Raw genomic sequence first — 16,743 nt, forward strand, 5'->3', positions numbered from 1 at the left:
TTAAAATTCTGCCAACGCTAAAAGACGAGTAGATGAATAATTCATTTTGATCAACACTCCTAAAGAACCAATATCGTTTTCCAGAGAGAGACCAAGAAAACCAATTTCATTATCTAATAACGATATAAATAAATATTTTCCAGCAAATTTATGACAATCGAAAACAACATTCATTTATTTATGATTAAATATATATTATTTAGCTTATCTTCCTTCATTTATAATAATGGATAATTTAATGCCTTATGAGAGGAAACTTTGAAAATTACCACGTTCGAATTGTTAGGCTTTTAAAAATCATTCACTAAAAATGGAACATTTGATTGAAAAATCAGAACCAGGAAGAAGGACCGAAAACCGACACTAGGAACCCAATCGGAATCGGATCCGACAAAAGTTAAAACAAATATTATGAACCATGGCACTAAATTTCAAAAAGAAGGTAATGCTTGCGTATCTGACGAGTTAATAAAGATAAATTATATTTACAAGTATTTCAGTCTAAAATAAAAGGCATTTTATTTTCTCACAAAATCCGCAAATATTGTTTTAATAGCAATTACATCATGGTGAAAATTCCAATAGTAGCAGCAATACCACATACCATTCAACAATCCTTGTTAGCTGGCTTGATTGCGCGGTGCAGGAATAAATACTTCTTATTCCTTGGAATCGTTCTTTGTACGACGGAGGGAGCGTTAACTATTGTGTCAGGCGTCGGTGGGGGAGGCGGTAGATGGGAGTCGTTGATGGACGCCAATTCAAAAGCAATGCATTCGTTTCCTTCCCGTTCGTGGTCTACAACTGTATCATAATACGCCACTTTTCTAGGGTCCACAATTGTTCCGAAATCAATGCTAGGAAAAAATAATATAACTTTCATGAGTGTAGGTAGAAATACATTGTTGTAAGCAGTCTACAGAGATGAGTCAGGCAGCATTATTACCAAGATTAGAGGGAAAAAATAAGATCAAGACTCGTGTATTTCTTTCCAAAAAGGCCTTTGCGAGGAGGTAAGATCAAAGGTTCGATCCCCCAAGGAATGTTTGAGAAACACGGCCTTAATTTAAACTTAAAAGTGCACCTCCAAAAAATGAGCTCCCCCGAAAATTACCCTCTCTCCATTTCAACGAAATTTCGCGAATAACTTTTATTCCCAGAATTTATCGGTTTTTAGCTGTTTCTGGGATAATTTACGCAAAACTCCACATTTTTTATTCGTGGAATGGTGTTTTGAGGAAAATTTCTGGTAATTTTTGAATTTTATCACATAAATCTGTTGTACGTTGCGACGCGTGATAAAGCCATTGTTCCACAGGCTGACATTTTTTACATAAGATATTAACCTTCCGTCAGGCGCAATATTGGAATTGTTGAGTTCAGGCGCAATGTGCATGACAGGCACAGATGTGGAGAAACGTTATTAACTCTTGGCATGGCTCAGTGGTACACATTTCAAGTTTAAAGGACCATTATAAGTGTAAACGAACACTTAAATGATGTCGTGTTAGCTATGTATTTTTACACATCGTCATACCCCCCCGGACCGATTCAGCAAAGTACGATTTAACGTGCTCTTTAGGCTAATAAGTATTATGGTATGCAATGTATTTTAGCATGCGAATTCTATAATATCAATGATTTTTTTATTTTTCTTACTTATTATCTAATAATGCTTTTATTTTGCTTTATTTTTTCATTATTTCGTTTAACTATGCTAAATAATCCGCCACTGATTTGCCGGCCTAAATGCGAAAAGCAAAAGGAGCAAGAGCATAGAGCAAGTCAAAACAAAAAAGCTACCATAGGCACCAATGGTTTTTGCCGCTTAATGGTACGGAGAAATAAAAAAAAAACACTTGCGCTGTGCCTGTCACATCTATTGGGCCCGACGGAAGGTTAAATAGGTACTTAATTATTACCTACGTCACCCGATCGCTATCATTCGCCTTATGGTGCGTGGAACCATAACATCTGCGCGTGCTCCTGGATCGCATTTGTGGCGGGATAGGGGCGTATCGTTTTCGCTGCGCTGCGGAAATATGACTTATGTTGCTAGAATTTTACTCAAAGAGGTCTCCCTCTCTCTCAAAACTGTCACTGATAGGTCATAATTTCATAATTACTCATTGGGTAAGCAAAAAGAGTTAGAACTTACGTTACACGCTAGAATTCACTAACTGTTTCAGAGAATCTGCAGAAAAATCTGTGAAATGTTTTTATTTATAGAATATTCTAACATTTCTGTCGAGACATTATGTCATGGTTTCGCTAGTGGTGACTCCCGTCGCCATAATGACGGAGTGGGCTTCCCCCATCCTCTCCCTTCTGTCCCTATCCTTACCCCGGAGGCGTCACGTCGTCGGGCTGCCACCGCAGCAGCGCTTCCGTTCTTTTTTCTTCTTCCTCTCCATACCCCTTTTGCAGGTGACTGGGTGTTGATGGAGAGTTTAGCGGAGTGGTACAGCATGCGTTGCAAGGTTTTCGGGTTGACCTCCACGTCGATTTATTTTCATAACGACAGTTTCGCCGGCGCTGAAGGTGGCGTCTTCAGGTTCGAAGTGTTTGATGCAGGTTTTTGCTCGTCTTATATAGGCCCTGTGAGTCCTAACAGTTGTCCTGAGAGGAGTTCTGACAGAGTGTGAAAAATACCGTGCAAGGCGCTATCGGCTGAACATTGGGGGAGACCTGGGGCACATCCTAGGAGACGACCCTCATACTGTCAGTTTTTTGCAATACTGCAAGTTTTTAATAGAGACCGGGCTAATTAACAGCGAAGTTCCTACCATTTAAGCATTTAACGACCCCTTTTATTTCAAATTTTTAATGCATGTTTAAATTTGTTTTATGTGTCTTCAGCATTTTTGATTTTATATATTGTAAATGGTGCAAAAGGCCTTAGTTGTCGAGGCACCCTCAAAACAAAATACTACTCTATAGACCTTGGTTTTGGCTAGGTGCGTTCTAGCGTACGCATGGAAGAGATTCTTACCCAAACGGACCAATCACAAGCCAAAACCAAGGCCTATATAACACGGGCAAAAACCTGCATCAAACACTTCGACCCTGAAGACGCCAGCTGCAACGCCAGCGAAACTGTCGTCATGAAAATGAATCGACGCGGAGGTCAACTCGAAAACCTTGTTACGCATGATGACTGGGTGTATAAGTTTTTGGTTCTTGATTCCCAGCCATCACGTGTTCTACCCTTCTAAGCACCCACCCTAGATCCTCATCCGTTGACTGATTTAGAGCGTATTTATTGCAGTCTTCAAGAAATGACTCCCAAGCGACGTCAGTCGCACCGCGGCGCGGCAATCCGACACCAATGGCAGAGGGTAGGCAGCTGCACAGTCACCAGCACAGCGGTGAGGCAAAAAAATACTGCTAATATTTCTGTACGATGCTGCACGCAATTTGCACCGATTGAAATTTTCGAAAAAATAACTCAGACAATGATAATTCACAGTCGATTAAACTCGGTGCGGCGTCACCTGTACGGCGGGAAGGTGTCTTTAAAAGATAAATCTCGGCAGGCAGATATTTCCGATTCTCAGCATCTCTGAATAAAAACTTCACCATCCTACATTAGTTCGATTGGAGGTAATGCTGATCCGAAAAAGTAACTGTGAAGACCAAAGTGCCAAAAAATGACGGCATATTTCATTGCTATTGATAAATTTGTTATAGCCGTCAAAAAATATCCATCTACTTTTACTCTGGTTTCACGAGATTCGAGCTCATGTAGAATATTTACCAGCTGTAACTATTATTTCTTCACAGATTTTCCTTGACTATATTTACCACTTCTCGGATCCCTCACACATTGCTCTTTGAACTGAAAACCAAGGGAATCCGCCGTAGGCAATCTACACATCATCATACCTACTGGTTGGATGGGTATATTTTATGACGCTTCGAATACGCAGTAGGTACCAAGGGAATTCACCATCGGAAACCCACATATCATCTTACCCACACAATGAATAGCTATATCAATTCACCCTCGTAACGGGCTACATTTTGAATATATCTCTGAATATTTTTTTAACTATCAATAAATATTAGATAGAATAAGTTACATAAATCACTTCATCTCTCTAATGTTATGGTTCTTAACTAATTTTGATTGAGAAATACCCAAATATGTTTTTCACCGCTGGAGCTGTTTCCCAAAATGTCAGCCGAGCACTAAATTCGCACTCAATCTTAAAAACAGCGCCTATAATGAAACTAAGTGTGCGAATACGATACAAGTATAATATTACTAATTACGTAACTTAGTTCGGGATTATATAAAAGACTGCCGTCGGCGTAACATTCAGCGAGCTAGTTAAAGTAAAAAAAATATAGTTTGAACACAGTAATTTCTTTTTGTTGAGAAATGAAGTCACGGATAAAAATAAACATAAAATATGATGTACCAATTATTGGGAACAGTATTACAATACGCCAGCCGAAACTTTCCAATTCTGACAATGAGTCATTTTTTGGCCAAAAAGCAGATACACCCGCATGCATCAAATCCCCCGTATGAAACTCTGATAAACGTATATCTCTTTACGAAAGTGAAATCGACTTTTAAAAAACCTTGTATGAATATGATAGGGAAAAATGAATCGCCGGTACCACGCATTTGAGACTCATAGCATAAAAATCGTTCTGGATGGTACCCAAACGCTGAAAAATACGATTCACGCACGTTAGACTGACCGTCACAACGTTTCAGCCCGAAATAACCGAAGCCCATATGGATCTGTAAACTGTGAGGCGCTTGCTTCTTTGAGTTTTTTTGCACATAAGAAGGATTAGACTTAGGTTGACGTTTTACTTTGGAATGGAGAGGACAGGAGTGACGTAAGATACACTGTACCGTAACAAACAGACAAAATGGAGACTGATTCTCAGATTATAGATAGTGAAATAGGCACTAGAAATTTTCTCTAAAATCTAAAGTACTTCCCAGAGATGGTGAATTTCACGCTCTTCACAAGCATAAACTCTATTGCATTTTAATTGTTGATTTGGTGTCCACGATAATAGGGTGGTTTCCTATTATTTTTTTATTGCCTAAATCGAAAGATTATTGCTCCTGGAGTACGTATTTCACGCTTTTTGATTTTTAAATGACGATATCTATTTTTCGCGATCAAATGACAAGTGAAAATTTTCAAGCGCGCGAAAACGCGACGGGTAAGTATGAATGCCGGGAAATCTCTCCGTGAGACGTTTTTCTGGTTCCCGCTGCCGCCCTGTGAGGTGAGCTTGAGGGAGGCTTGAGCGATGATACGACGCAGGCTGCTAGCGGGTAGCTGAGTACCCTGCTGGCTGGTAGCGCTTGGCATAAATAAGGATTATTAATACCTTATCAAACGAAGAAAACTTTCCGACCTTAGCCAGTTTTAATAGGTGATTATTAAAACATGTTTCCCTGAGCTCTGTGCCTAATGCATGCATTGGTAACCTCAGACGATGTATAACTCCTATCCTCTCGTGTAGAAACTAGGTCCCTGTGACGTTACGTGGAGTGGAATCGCATGGGCGCCAATCTGGCCTTTTTCAAATGAGGATAAAATTTGACCCTTGCCATTCGTCTAAACCGGTATTTCAAAATCCAAATAATTTGTGTATTATGAATACACTAATGGTGGGTAACGAATCGCAATCAATGCCTTTCGTTTTCTTTGATGAAGGAAACTACCCTATTCTACACAATTGCTACGTCACGGATTGACTGAGAGCGTTCATAGCAGACATAGGTATGAAATGAAGAAGAAAAATAGCTTACATTTACATCATTAATATATAATGGGAAATATTCAATCCAATAGCCTAGAGTAAACATTCAGTGCTCTACAATCCTGAATAATTAATAGGAGTCATACCAGGAACCTATTCCCTGGCTATTATCGCCAGCAACATTCCTATATACATTATACCACCGTTTATAGGATAGCTGAGACGGAGTTTCGTGCTAGTATATGATATTGTTAAAAATAAAATTTAAGAATACGCAGCTTATGTAGTGCAAATGCAAGCTGTTAACAACTCTTTCCTTTTCTTTTATATCAACATACTGCTCTAGCACGGTCGCAATGTACGTTATTTTCTCCTTAGAGTGTTAGTACGTTTTTCTACTGTTCGAGAGGCGTTTACTATATACATCGTAATAAGTACTCACCGGATGGAGGTTAGATGGCAATCAAATATCAGACGCATGTCAGTCTGAGTGAAGAGACGGAAAGACACATTAGAATTTATCTTGAGGGCAAGAAATGGCAGGGGGAGGTAGGGTCTCGTCAAATAATCTTCATAACACATATCCAGTTGAGTATCATCATTTTTTTTCTTTGATGGGCGTGATTTCTTCAAAGGTAATTCCCATTTTTCTTCTTTTACTACATCACTTACTCTTCCAACACTCCATTTCCACTTGACTACAGTATTATACCTCGGGCCCTTGTATACTCCCCAATACTGGGAGAAGTGCATCCTAAGAATAACAAATAATCTAAGAATCAGAAGCATATAAATCTCTCCCTTGATATTACTTAACCGTATATTTTTCAGGACTCAATTTTAAAAAGAAGATTTTTTTCTCTCCGTTTATTTACACTCAAATTTGACTTGCGACTCATGAAAATTTATCAACAATACCAGCATTAAAACAACAGAGGTACTTTTCATCACCGAGCATCAAGTTCACTTTCACATATGCAAGTTTACTTTAAATTGATGTAGAAATGAAAGTTCTTATGGTATTTTGCCATCAAATAAAGTTTTTTTTTTATTTTATTTCACCATCAAAGACTTTCTTTAATAAACGATATAGCAATCAAAACATTGAAAAGTTTATCTAACAAAGACAAAACCAAGAGACAAGCAATTAGGCGGAACCATTGAGTGAACGGCTAATTTCAACTTGGATCTTAGCTTGAATAGGGAAAATCAATAATTTGTACTTGGCCAAAATAAACTTTGTTAAAGTAAGAAAGAACTTTGTTAGCCTAATCAAATGGCACATGTCATAGAAAAGTGTTGGGGTGCTTTTGATTTTTTTGTTCTAATTACATTTTAGGCTGCTGAATCCGAATCTCAGGTTTGTCAACAAAATTTCCTCACATAATATTTAAAAACAATGGCAAAAAAGGCCAAGCATTTTTACTTTTTCAGATTTTTTTGTTTACAACTCGGAATTTATCAACTATGTGTGGAATAAACATTGTGGTGCTTACCCATTGCACGGCTTCACTTGATTATAAATGCAAATTGGATAAAAGAACAGGAAAGATATTGTACACAAAGCTTCCTTGACCGTGAATGACAGCTATATAGGGAGGAAAAAAATTGTCTGGAAATTTTAACCCTAAATAGGAACCAGTAGGAACCAAAATTACCAATGTTTTTAGGTCGAAAATCCACCATTTTATAAACTACAGAAACTTTGAGCCAAGCGCTCCGATTGGCCATGAGTTTGCCTTATTGCCGGTTGTATCCTAGGCATGGGATTTTTTCGATCTAAACATCATAATAAATATTTTTTCTGCTGGCAGGGGCGCTCCCTGCGCCACTGCCTAGTGCCATCAGCTACCCAGGGATGAAATTTCGGGACACAACTTTCCTCCACCCTAAATAGTAGATATTATTGCAGATGACCGTGGAACTCGCGCTTGGGTGAGCGGACACATCTTTCATAGGTACAGCAATTAGTATTCATACCCAAAGTTAATTAGAGACGGTATACAGCGGAGTCATTTTTGCGATTGAAAGTGTACGAGGATTGCGGAAAGGAAGGAACCCTGTTACGTTAGCCTGCTGTAGACAAAGGGTGCCACGGGGATCATAGCTTAACGTCCCATTTGACAGACCTTATAATGCACCTTCACGGCCTTCCACACAGTGCCAAAGACCCATCGTAATTTTTCCAGAAATATCTATGTAAAATAGGGGAAACTAATAATGCGTGCATTTTTTCGGTGATGAAAGGGTTCACTCACCCTACGGGACGATTCTCAATTAGAGAGTCGAAACGTCGACCACCGAGGTTCTTCCCAAACAAGCTCAAACTCAAAGACTTAGAGGAAAAAAACAACTGCAGGCTTGACGGTGTGGAATCTGAAAATTTTGAGCCAAAAGAGTGCAAAATTACAATAACTTCTAAATCTCGTCGAACCATTTAACGATAACATTGAGTCACAAACAGAGAAATTGAGGAATATGCGAGAAGAGATAAATCCACTGAATGATACAGGATGCGACGTTACATAGAACAGTATAATAGACCGTTATGAAAGAGGATTTAAGTAGGTTTAGAATTATTTTAGGCTCAATATTTTCGAGAAGTTTTAATGGAGGAGAGTGGAAAACATTTGAAGGAATAGTGAAAAAGTTGAGGAGCAACAATAAAAAAAGCCTGAGTCATGGAAGTTCGACTGTAATATATTTACTGAAAACTGCAGTATCTGATGAGGCAGCTTGGTGTGCGGATTAATGAAAAACTTAGGAATGACGAGAAGCTGAAATCAGTGATGTATCAAAAGAAAGGAAATGGTGTTTCATAAACATTGTTTATAAACAAGACAAAATGAGATAGATCGTTTTCCAATCTGAAGAAATGTATAGATTTTAAGGATATGGATATTCAGCTTGCAGCAAATGCAGTAAGTATCTATGCCCGATTACTGTAAACCTGCCTAAACCGGTGAATTACCACTAATACAGCACTTCACAATGAAGAGGCCGTATCCAGAAAAGAATACTGTTTTCTGTTATGCAAAGAGGGTAAATTTCTCAGAGGGTTTATTTGGCGGGGTACCGCATACAGGGGCGCAGCTAGGAATTAAGGCCAGGAGGGGTTTTAGGCGCAACTAATACAATGGGGTGTCTGGGGGTATGGAATACCCGCCAGGATAATATAATAATTTAATGATATAAAATATGATAATATAATAAAATAATTTCAGTATCCATTAGGTTTATTTCTGCAGTTTAATGTCATACAATCCTCAAAATTGACTGGAAAAGATCTTTATTGGGTCATTCAGTGCAAAAATAGATGAAGAGGTAAAAGTGTTGTCAGAGTTCTGGGAACCAGGAATCGCATTTTGGTCAAGGACATGATTTGTCCTCAATGAAATTTTTGCAATTTGGATGGCCAACTATTGCAATCAATTTGAGTAAATTGTGGAGAGTAAAAAGTCTCCCTAAATTCTGTTGGGCAACAAATGTGTAGTGGAGTCAAGGCTTGCTCATTCAATTGGCCCAAGAGCAGCACTGGTGAGAGGAATTCAAAATTTCTCTTAAAAGGGCCACTCATGTTAGACATGTTTAAGGCAAGGAGCTGAGCAAAAGGAGTTCTATGCGATGGTATCATGTGATTGCACAATAAGTATATATGACTAAAACCCTACTAGCTATCTTGATAACATGAAAAAATAGAGCTAGAGAAAGGACATTTTATTAAAAGTGAAAAGGATATTTTAGCAAAGTTTTATATGAACCATATCGCTGCACCAGGTAGAAAATTGGATGGAGGATCAAAAGAGGCTGGAAGCTTTTACATATTTGGAAGGAAAAAAATAAGGAAAATTAGGTAGAATGGAAGAGAAATGGGGAAGTTCTGAATATGCTGAGCGGGAAAAAACTTTCTCAGAAATATGGCAGTGTGTGCAATTTCAGTAAGGTGGTAGTTGTGACTGGAATGTGTACTAACATAAGAGAGGATGCTAAAAGTCATTGCAAATAGAAGGATATTTTGTAAACAAGTGGGAAGTGGGTGTTTCGTAACCTGGGTAACATGGGTGGGTGGGTAACATGTGGCTTCTGATGAAGGGTTTATGGTTCAAATCCCTTTTGAAGCCTTCAGACACCCCAAACAAAATCCTCAAAGTGTGAGGAGGCTGAAAATGAAAGAAACTGGCCCCCCTACCCTGAATGTGGGATATTCGTACACCAGTGGCCTAGTCTTGGGTGAGCTCTATCCTCTCCTTTCCAAACCAAGCTTTGGGTTGAGTAAGTGATGCCACAGTGACCAGAAAATCAAAAACAAGTAGCAGGTTGAATCACTCAGAGAAGTGATGCTATGATGAAGAAAAAATCCAAATTGGAAATGGCCCACGGACATTAACCAACTGTAGCATACAGACTAACCCAAGGGCAGATCAAGGATTTTTTCTAAGAGGGACACAAGGCCCTAACTGACAAATGTTCTTCTCGTATATGAATTAAAAAAAACATAAATTGTAATAAATATTCTCTTTATTTTAATATGAAATTTATTAACAGGAAATTAAATGATTGAGACTCCATAATACACAAAACAAAACGAACATAATGATAACCATATTAAAAGTCTTGTCTTTTTTTAAGCATCTGGGGGGGAGCACATGCCCCCATTACCCCTCCCTCCCATAATCTGCCTATGGGCCTAACAGTAGCATAACCAGTAAAGTAGGTACCAGTACCAGCCCTCATAACTAGTAAAATACCAGTAATAATTATATTAATAATACAGAGATAACCCTTACCAACTCTATTTATCAACCTCAAAAGTCAGGTAAGAAGGCATTTAAATGTGACTGAGAAAATTCCAAAGAGACCTCAAAAGTCACAGGGAGATATAGATTATGCCAAAGAGTGATGTTATAGTATGAACGTGAGAGAGAGGGACAAATGGCTGAATATACAGGGAAGGATGCAAGGTAAAAGAGGGAGTATAATGAATGAAGCTCTGAACATGGATATAGTTACAGGCTTTTTAAAATGCTAAAGGAGATTTAACATGTAAAGGGGTGGAGGCAAGTTTAATTTGTAAAATTTTCCATGCAATGAACCTGGCTGACACCATAATAAAAACCATGATTCGACAAATGAAACTGGGCTATCATTTGGGAAACCAAAACATCAATCATTTTGGTGGAAATGTAAGTTATACCATGGCTTGCAGGCAAAACATGATAAAATTTCACAATTTTTATAAATTACTTACAATAAAAAGGCAACAGCAAAACATAGAAATCTCCAACAAAAGTTAACACGAAAAATCCATCATAAAGATTTTTAATGACACCTGAGTTATGAAGTTTAAAAACTAACTTAAGCAAAAATAAAATCAACATGTATTCGCAAAAAGGTACATTTTTTACCTTACGTTTCCATCATTGTCATAAATTATGCCATGACCATAGGTATCAAATCTTCCAGTCACCCTTATTGAGGAAGGCTCTTCTTCATCAATGGAAAAAACAATTAACTCTACTTCTTCCATGAAAAGATAGAAGCATAAAAGAGGACAAATTTATACTTCAATAATATTGCATAAAAACCATCATAAACAACTGAAGAGAATCTCAGTAAATACACTAATCCCTTTCTTGAACTCTAAGAATCATATTAAACATATTCTATTACTTGAATAAGTCTTGCATTTAATTTTATTCATAATAGTATCTCTCTGATAGATTTCAGCTATGTCTGTCACAATTACTCAGAGAAAAATAGAGCATTTGTAGGAAATTGCAAAAATAAACTTCTGAGTAAGCCGTAATGCAGAGAAGAAACCTCACTGTTACAACTGATTTTAAAGTAAGAGGATAAAAATTTGAATAATTGTTGGCTGGAAGGTTATTTTTTTTTATTTACTCATTTTCACATAATGGCCACAAAATACTGAAGGCCAAAAATTAAAATACATAAATCAAGGTTTAATCAATGAATGGAAAAAAGAAATATTTTCCAGGCTTTGCATCACGGTATGGTATGGTATTTGGAGGAGGCGACCGACAGCTGAGGTCATTTATGCCATGAGGGTAGGGTATGGAAGGAAGGGTGGAGAGAAACCCGGCATCGGTATTAGTCTGCTCTTTACGAAAGGCGCCAAGGGGACCACGGCTTAACGCTCCATCCGACGGACCAAGTGTTGCACTTGAAATGTCCTCCACACAACACTCAAGCAGGGATTGGGCAGTCTATGAAAATTCTCTGCCACTGCCGGGATTTGAACCCGATCCTGCCGGGTGGGAAGCCAACACACTAGCCACCACACCAACCCGGCTTTGCATCACAAGAGGTTTCCAAATAATGATGATAATTTTAAAATATTGCTGCCATTTTCACTGAATGTCAGGAGCAGCAAATGGAGACTGGATGGAAAACTTTGCTCTATTGAGCAATCCAATGGGCTTGTTGAAATTATGTATAAAAATTTTATGGCCCGATCAGCAGTGATGAAGTTATGCATAAGGTGACATGACATGGCAAACTACCAAAATGGTGTGACATTAGTTGAAAGATGAGGATTTTTTTCTGTGCCTTAGATACCATTGCTGAAACATTTGACAGCAGATGGATAGTTGGTCACTAAAACTAATAGATATCATTAAGTTCATGTACCTAATTGACCTCCATGAGACAATTAGACAAAGATAAGAGTCTTTTAGCCTACAGTGGAAAATGCCTATTGCTGATCTTGCTACTGAAGGTACACTATTGAATGATAATTGGCATGGTATTCAGCAACATTTGTATCTTCAGACTGTATGTTAACTTGAATAAGTTCATTATTGAGAAATACATATATGTGCTTAGAGATCTCTCTCAACATGATGTGTATAAAGTGGTTACCAAGGCACGTACGCCTTCTATGACTCACTTTCCGGTACCACCTTCAGAGATGCCATCACCACCCCTAGGACATCTTCAATGCAGCTGTACCTACATATTGGTGTCCCTTGAGGTCTCGCTTGATCCGAGGACAGGGGAAGACATCTGGGGTTGTCAGAGCTGGACTGGAGGGGGTGGTGAGGCAACATGGTAACCCTATACATGGTGTAACATAACATAAACAAGCCACCATGTTGTTTGTATGTAATTTCAAACTAACAATGGTAGTGAGGGACGGGAAGATTGTTGTGAAGGGAAAAAGGGCAGTCGTGTATGGAGAGAAGGAGGAGGCAGACGTGTTCTAAAGAAAGATCGGGAGAAAAATCAAATTAGCGGTGTATTGAGAGAGCAGAGGAAGAGATACGGCAGAATTCAAGATCGGCAGGGAGAAGAAGAGAACACAGAGAAAAGGAGGCGTCTACGGGAGGAGAAGAAAACGGGAGGAAAGGGATACGAAGAACTCAAGATCCACAATGGTGCAGTACATGGCGGTGGTTCAGTGAGTGGTAGTACAAAATATAAATGGGATTGTGATAATCATGGTGGCTTTTTGATGTTGTTTTTTTGCTCCAAAGTTTTAAAATATAGAGCTGGTTTTTGGATTGTACTAAAATTATTTGGTTGGTTAGTAGTGGATATTCTTAAAACGTTACAATGGTCAGAAATTCTCTCACCATTAGCTCAGTGTGGCATGACGCATTGTCGTGGTGAAGCTTGTAACAATCACAGATTGTTGACCGAACGCGGAGTACACATGTGTGCACCCTGTCACGCTCGTCCACACAAAAATTGGCATTCACAGTCTGTCCAGGGGTTTCGAACTCCCTGTGAGCCACAACACGATGGTCAAAAAGACTATAAGCACTGATTTGAACCTTGACTTGCTCATTCTGGCTCTATTGTGATGCTAAGATGACATCAAGGGGACTACAGATTTTTTTCCAGAATTCCCACTTGACAGTTGCACATACATACAACCCTTCCCCAGCTGTCCCAACCTCTTCATCACATGCATCTTATTAAGGCCGTTTTACATAGGGCATGGAATTGTGCAGGTTAGAACCCCATTAATTTCTAAAATGGCATGGAATTCTGCGAATGCATGAACAAAATTAGAACAGGGGCTATAATGCCATCTCACATCCACACATTCGCTTGCATGTGTTCTAACAATTCACCGCTTTACACAATGCAATTTTGACTGCACTACGTACACATGTCAGATTGTGCAAGTGTGTGCCCCATGTAAAACGGCCTTTAAAGACCATTACCCCTTTCCTCCTACCCTGCCTCCTCAGCATTTAAACCTGATTCCATCCTTCCTTTTAATGTTTGTGTAACAATAAATTCAATATCTTCTTTGCATAGTGTGCCAGGTGAAAAAGATCTTCATAACTGAGGTTGCAGAGTAGTTGTGCGGTAAACATACATGGAAAAACAAAGCTAATATATGTAATTGTTTTTTTTATTATAAGTATTACTGGTTGGCTGTACTTTATCAATGGTTGTAGTCCATTGAAGGTCTATTAATTTATTGGCATGTATACATAAGTTATCTGCTATTTCCTTGTTGTGGGTATTTAGTGAACATGATATCTTGCTGGCAGAGCTGGTGCATGAAGGAGGAAGGGCTAGAGCAGCTGATTTTTCTATGTAATCCAATCATGGTTTCAATGCTTTTTTCATTGTTTGCTGAACTTATCCTTGCAGACAATTTAAAAAGCATTTGACTTCCAATGGCTGCATATGGTTAAATCTCAGAGCTGATTTCAATACAATTAATTTTTGAGGCTCAATATTTACTTAAATATAAAGTATCTAACCATCTTCTCCAACTCTGAGTACTATAAGTGTTTAAATTTTTAGCAGTGTTGCATTATTTGCTTACATTTACCAGTGCCTATGTTTCCTTCCTCAACTGCTCTTATCCACAGTATTTCTTAATGTTCAATTTCATTCAGGGCCATGGTGGATCCAGGATAGGGAAAATGGGGGACTAAATGGAGGGTAGAAACCTCCCAGCAGCAGTGGAGGTCCAAACAAAATAGGTCGGTTTCATTTTGTTTTAATTGCCTAAATTGAATGATTATTACTTCTGGAGTATGTATTTCACGCTTTTAGATTTTTAAATGACGATATCTATTTTTTGCGATTAAATGAAAAGTGAAAATTTTCAAGTGTGCAAAAATACAACGGCTAGGTATGAATGCTGGGAAAAGCCCGTGTGATGTCATTCTGGTCCCCACTGCCGCTAAGTGAGGTGACCTTGGGGCGAGGATGTGTGAGCCGCTGCGATGCAGTCCGCTGGCAGGTAGCAGAGTACCCTGCTAGCAGGTAGTACTTAGCTTAAATAAGGATTATTAATACCCAATCAAATGAAGGAAACGCTTTCTGACCATAGGCAATTTTAATGGGTGATAATTAAGAAATGTTTCCCCGAACTCTATACCACTTGCATGCATTGGTAATCTCAGATGATATAAAACTCCTGACTACTCATATAGAATCTAGGTCCCTGTGACATCACGTGGAATGGCATCGCATGGCCGCCAATCTGGTCTTTTTCAAATGAGGTTAAAATTGACCATTAACATTCGTCTAAACTGGGATTTCTTAAACCAAATAAATTGTATATTATGAGTATACTAATGTTGGGCAACGCATTGCAATCGATGCCTTTCGTTTTCTTTGATGAAGGAAACTACTCTATTACCATTCTTTCTAGCAATGGCGTAACTACTGGGCCCCTCGAAGGGATGAGGGGCTTAGATCCCTCTGGAATTGAGAGGCAAATTTTAAAGTTTACTATTGTTTTCCCTATTGTAATGATTTGCCACAGATTTAATAGCGAAACCCAAATTCTAAGTGCCAAAATGATGTAAAATGTATTTCCAGTCATATCATTTTTCAAACATTTTCCTTGGACCCCCTTGCTTTGTGAGGTCGCCCCCTGGCGCTCCCATTCCCCCAAAGCATATTCCTTGCTATGCCACTGCCTTCTAGTGTATATTGGATACCCATAGCCCCGCTCTTATTATGGCACAGTATTATAACACACCAAAAGCGTGTAAAATAGGCCCTAAGTTTGGAGCTAATTTGTATTTGCATTTGATAAAGCTGGTAAATATATCATAAAATAGAACTAAATACTTTAGTACAGAGTGGTAACCCCCAAAAATATCGATTACATTAAGTATATGCATACTTTATTTTTCGGTCCAATGGAAGTGGGGGGCTATATACTATTACACCAGGGACGCCGACTTGCAAAAAAAATTGGGGGGCCCAAACCCGGGATCTTGCCCAGGGAAATTTTATAAGTAGTGAGTTAAAAGTTTTATAAGCATTTTAGAAGAGTCATAAGATCAACGTTAGAACCCTGATACATATAACTAATCTCGATGTCTGGACACTCCGCGGAAAATCGGCAAGCCTGACACATTTTTTCTTCACACCCATAACGAATTTTTGAGGGGGCTCGGGCCCCCTCAGGCCCCATGGAGTCGGCGCCACTGGATTACACACAAAAATATCATTCCCCCAACAGATTCGCAGCTGCTTCAGGGCATGGTGAGTTAAGATTGAATTGCAAGTCATTTATGAGTTAGAATTAGAGTATTAAGATAAATAAGGCCACACATAGTTCTATCATTATATAATGGATGAGGTATAATTGAGAACAATATTGTCATTGTATAAATATGAATATTGTAATGAGTATTTTCCAGAATATTACAAAAGAGGATTCTTATGTTTCTTCCAAATTCGTTGCCACCCACCGCGCATTTAAACAGGTTTACAAAAGTTGCCACTCGCGCCGCTAATAGACAAATTTATTCGAGTTTCACGGAGAAATAAGGTATAATTAGAGAAATAAAGGGTGTTTACCGATATTTATAAAGAAGATAATGCGATGTATCAAAATAATGAATTTTCAATGATATTCCTCGCAATTAAAAACATTGTACTGCAAAATATTGAGTAACAGTGGATCGCATTGCATTCATCACTACGCCGCGGAAATGTTTGAAAGCGGATTAAAATGCGACCGAAGTGGCAACAGAAATCAGCCTTGAATGGGAT

General features: G+C 38.6%; 1 protein-coding gene across 2 annotated transcripts in view; it reads right to left on the reverse strand.

Moving 5' to 3' along the window:
• Positions 1 to 494: 494 nt before the first annotated feature.
• Positions 495 to 16,743, reverse strand: part of LOC124153666 — a 44,793-nt gene continuing 28,544 nt past the window's right edge. Inside the window, exons 12-14 of one of the 2 annotated variants that reach the window (XM_046526967.1) lie at positions 11,145 to 11,259; positions 6,182 to 6,493; positions 495 to 857 (exon numbers count right to left, since the gene is read on the reverse strand). In XM_046526967.1, coding sequence (XP_046382923.1) covers positions 608 to 857; positions 6,182 to 6,493; positions 11,145 to 11,259 — 677 coding nt within the window. In that variant the 3' untranslated portion in view covers positions 495 to 607. Of the gene's footprint in view, positions 858 to 6,181; positions 6,494 to 8,024; positions 8,116 to 11,144; positions 11,260 to 16,743 lie in introns of those variants that run through there. The other variant, XM_046526968.1, reaches the window with a different exon arrangement.

This window comes from Ischnura elegans, chromosome 2 (assembly GCF_921293095.1).
Source record: "Ischnura elegans chromosome 2, ioIscEleg1.1, whole genome shotgun sequence".
In the NCBI taxonomy this organism is placed as follows: domain Eukaryota; kingdom Metazoa; phylum Arthropoda; class Insecta; order Odonata; family Coenagrionidae; genus Ischnura; species Ischnura elegans.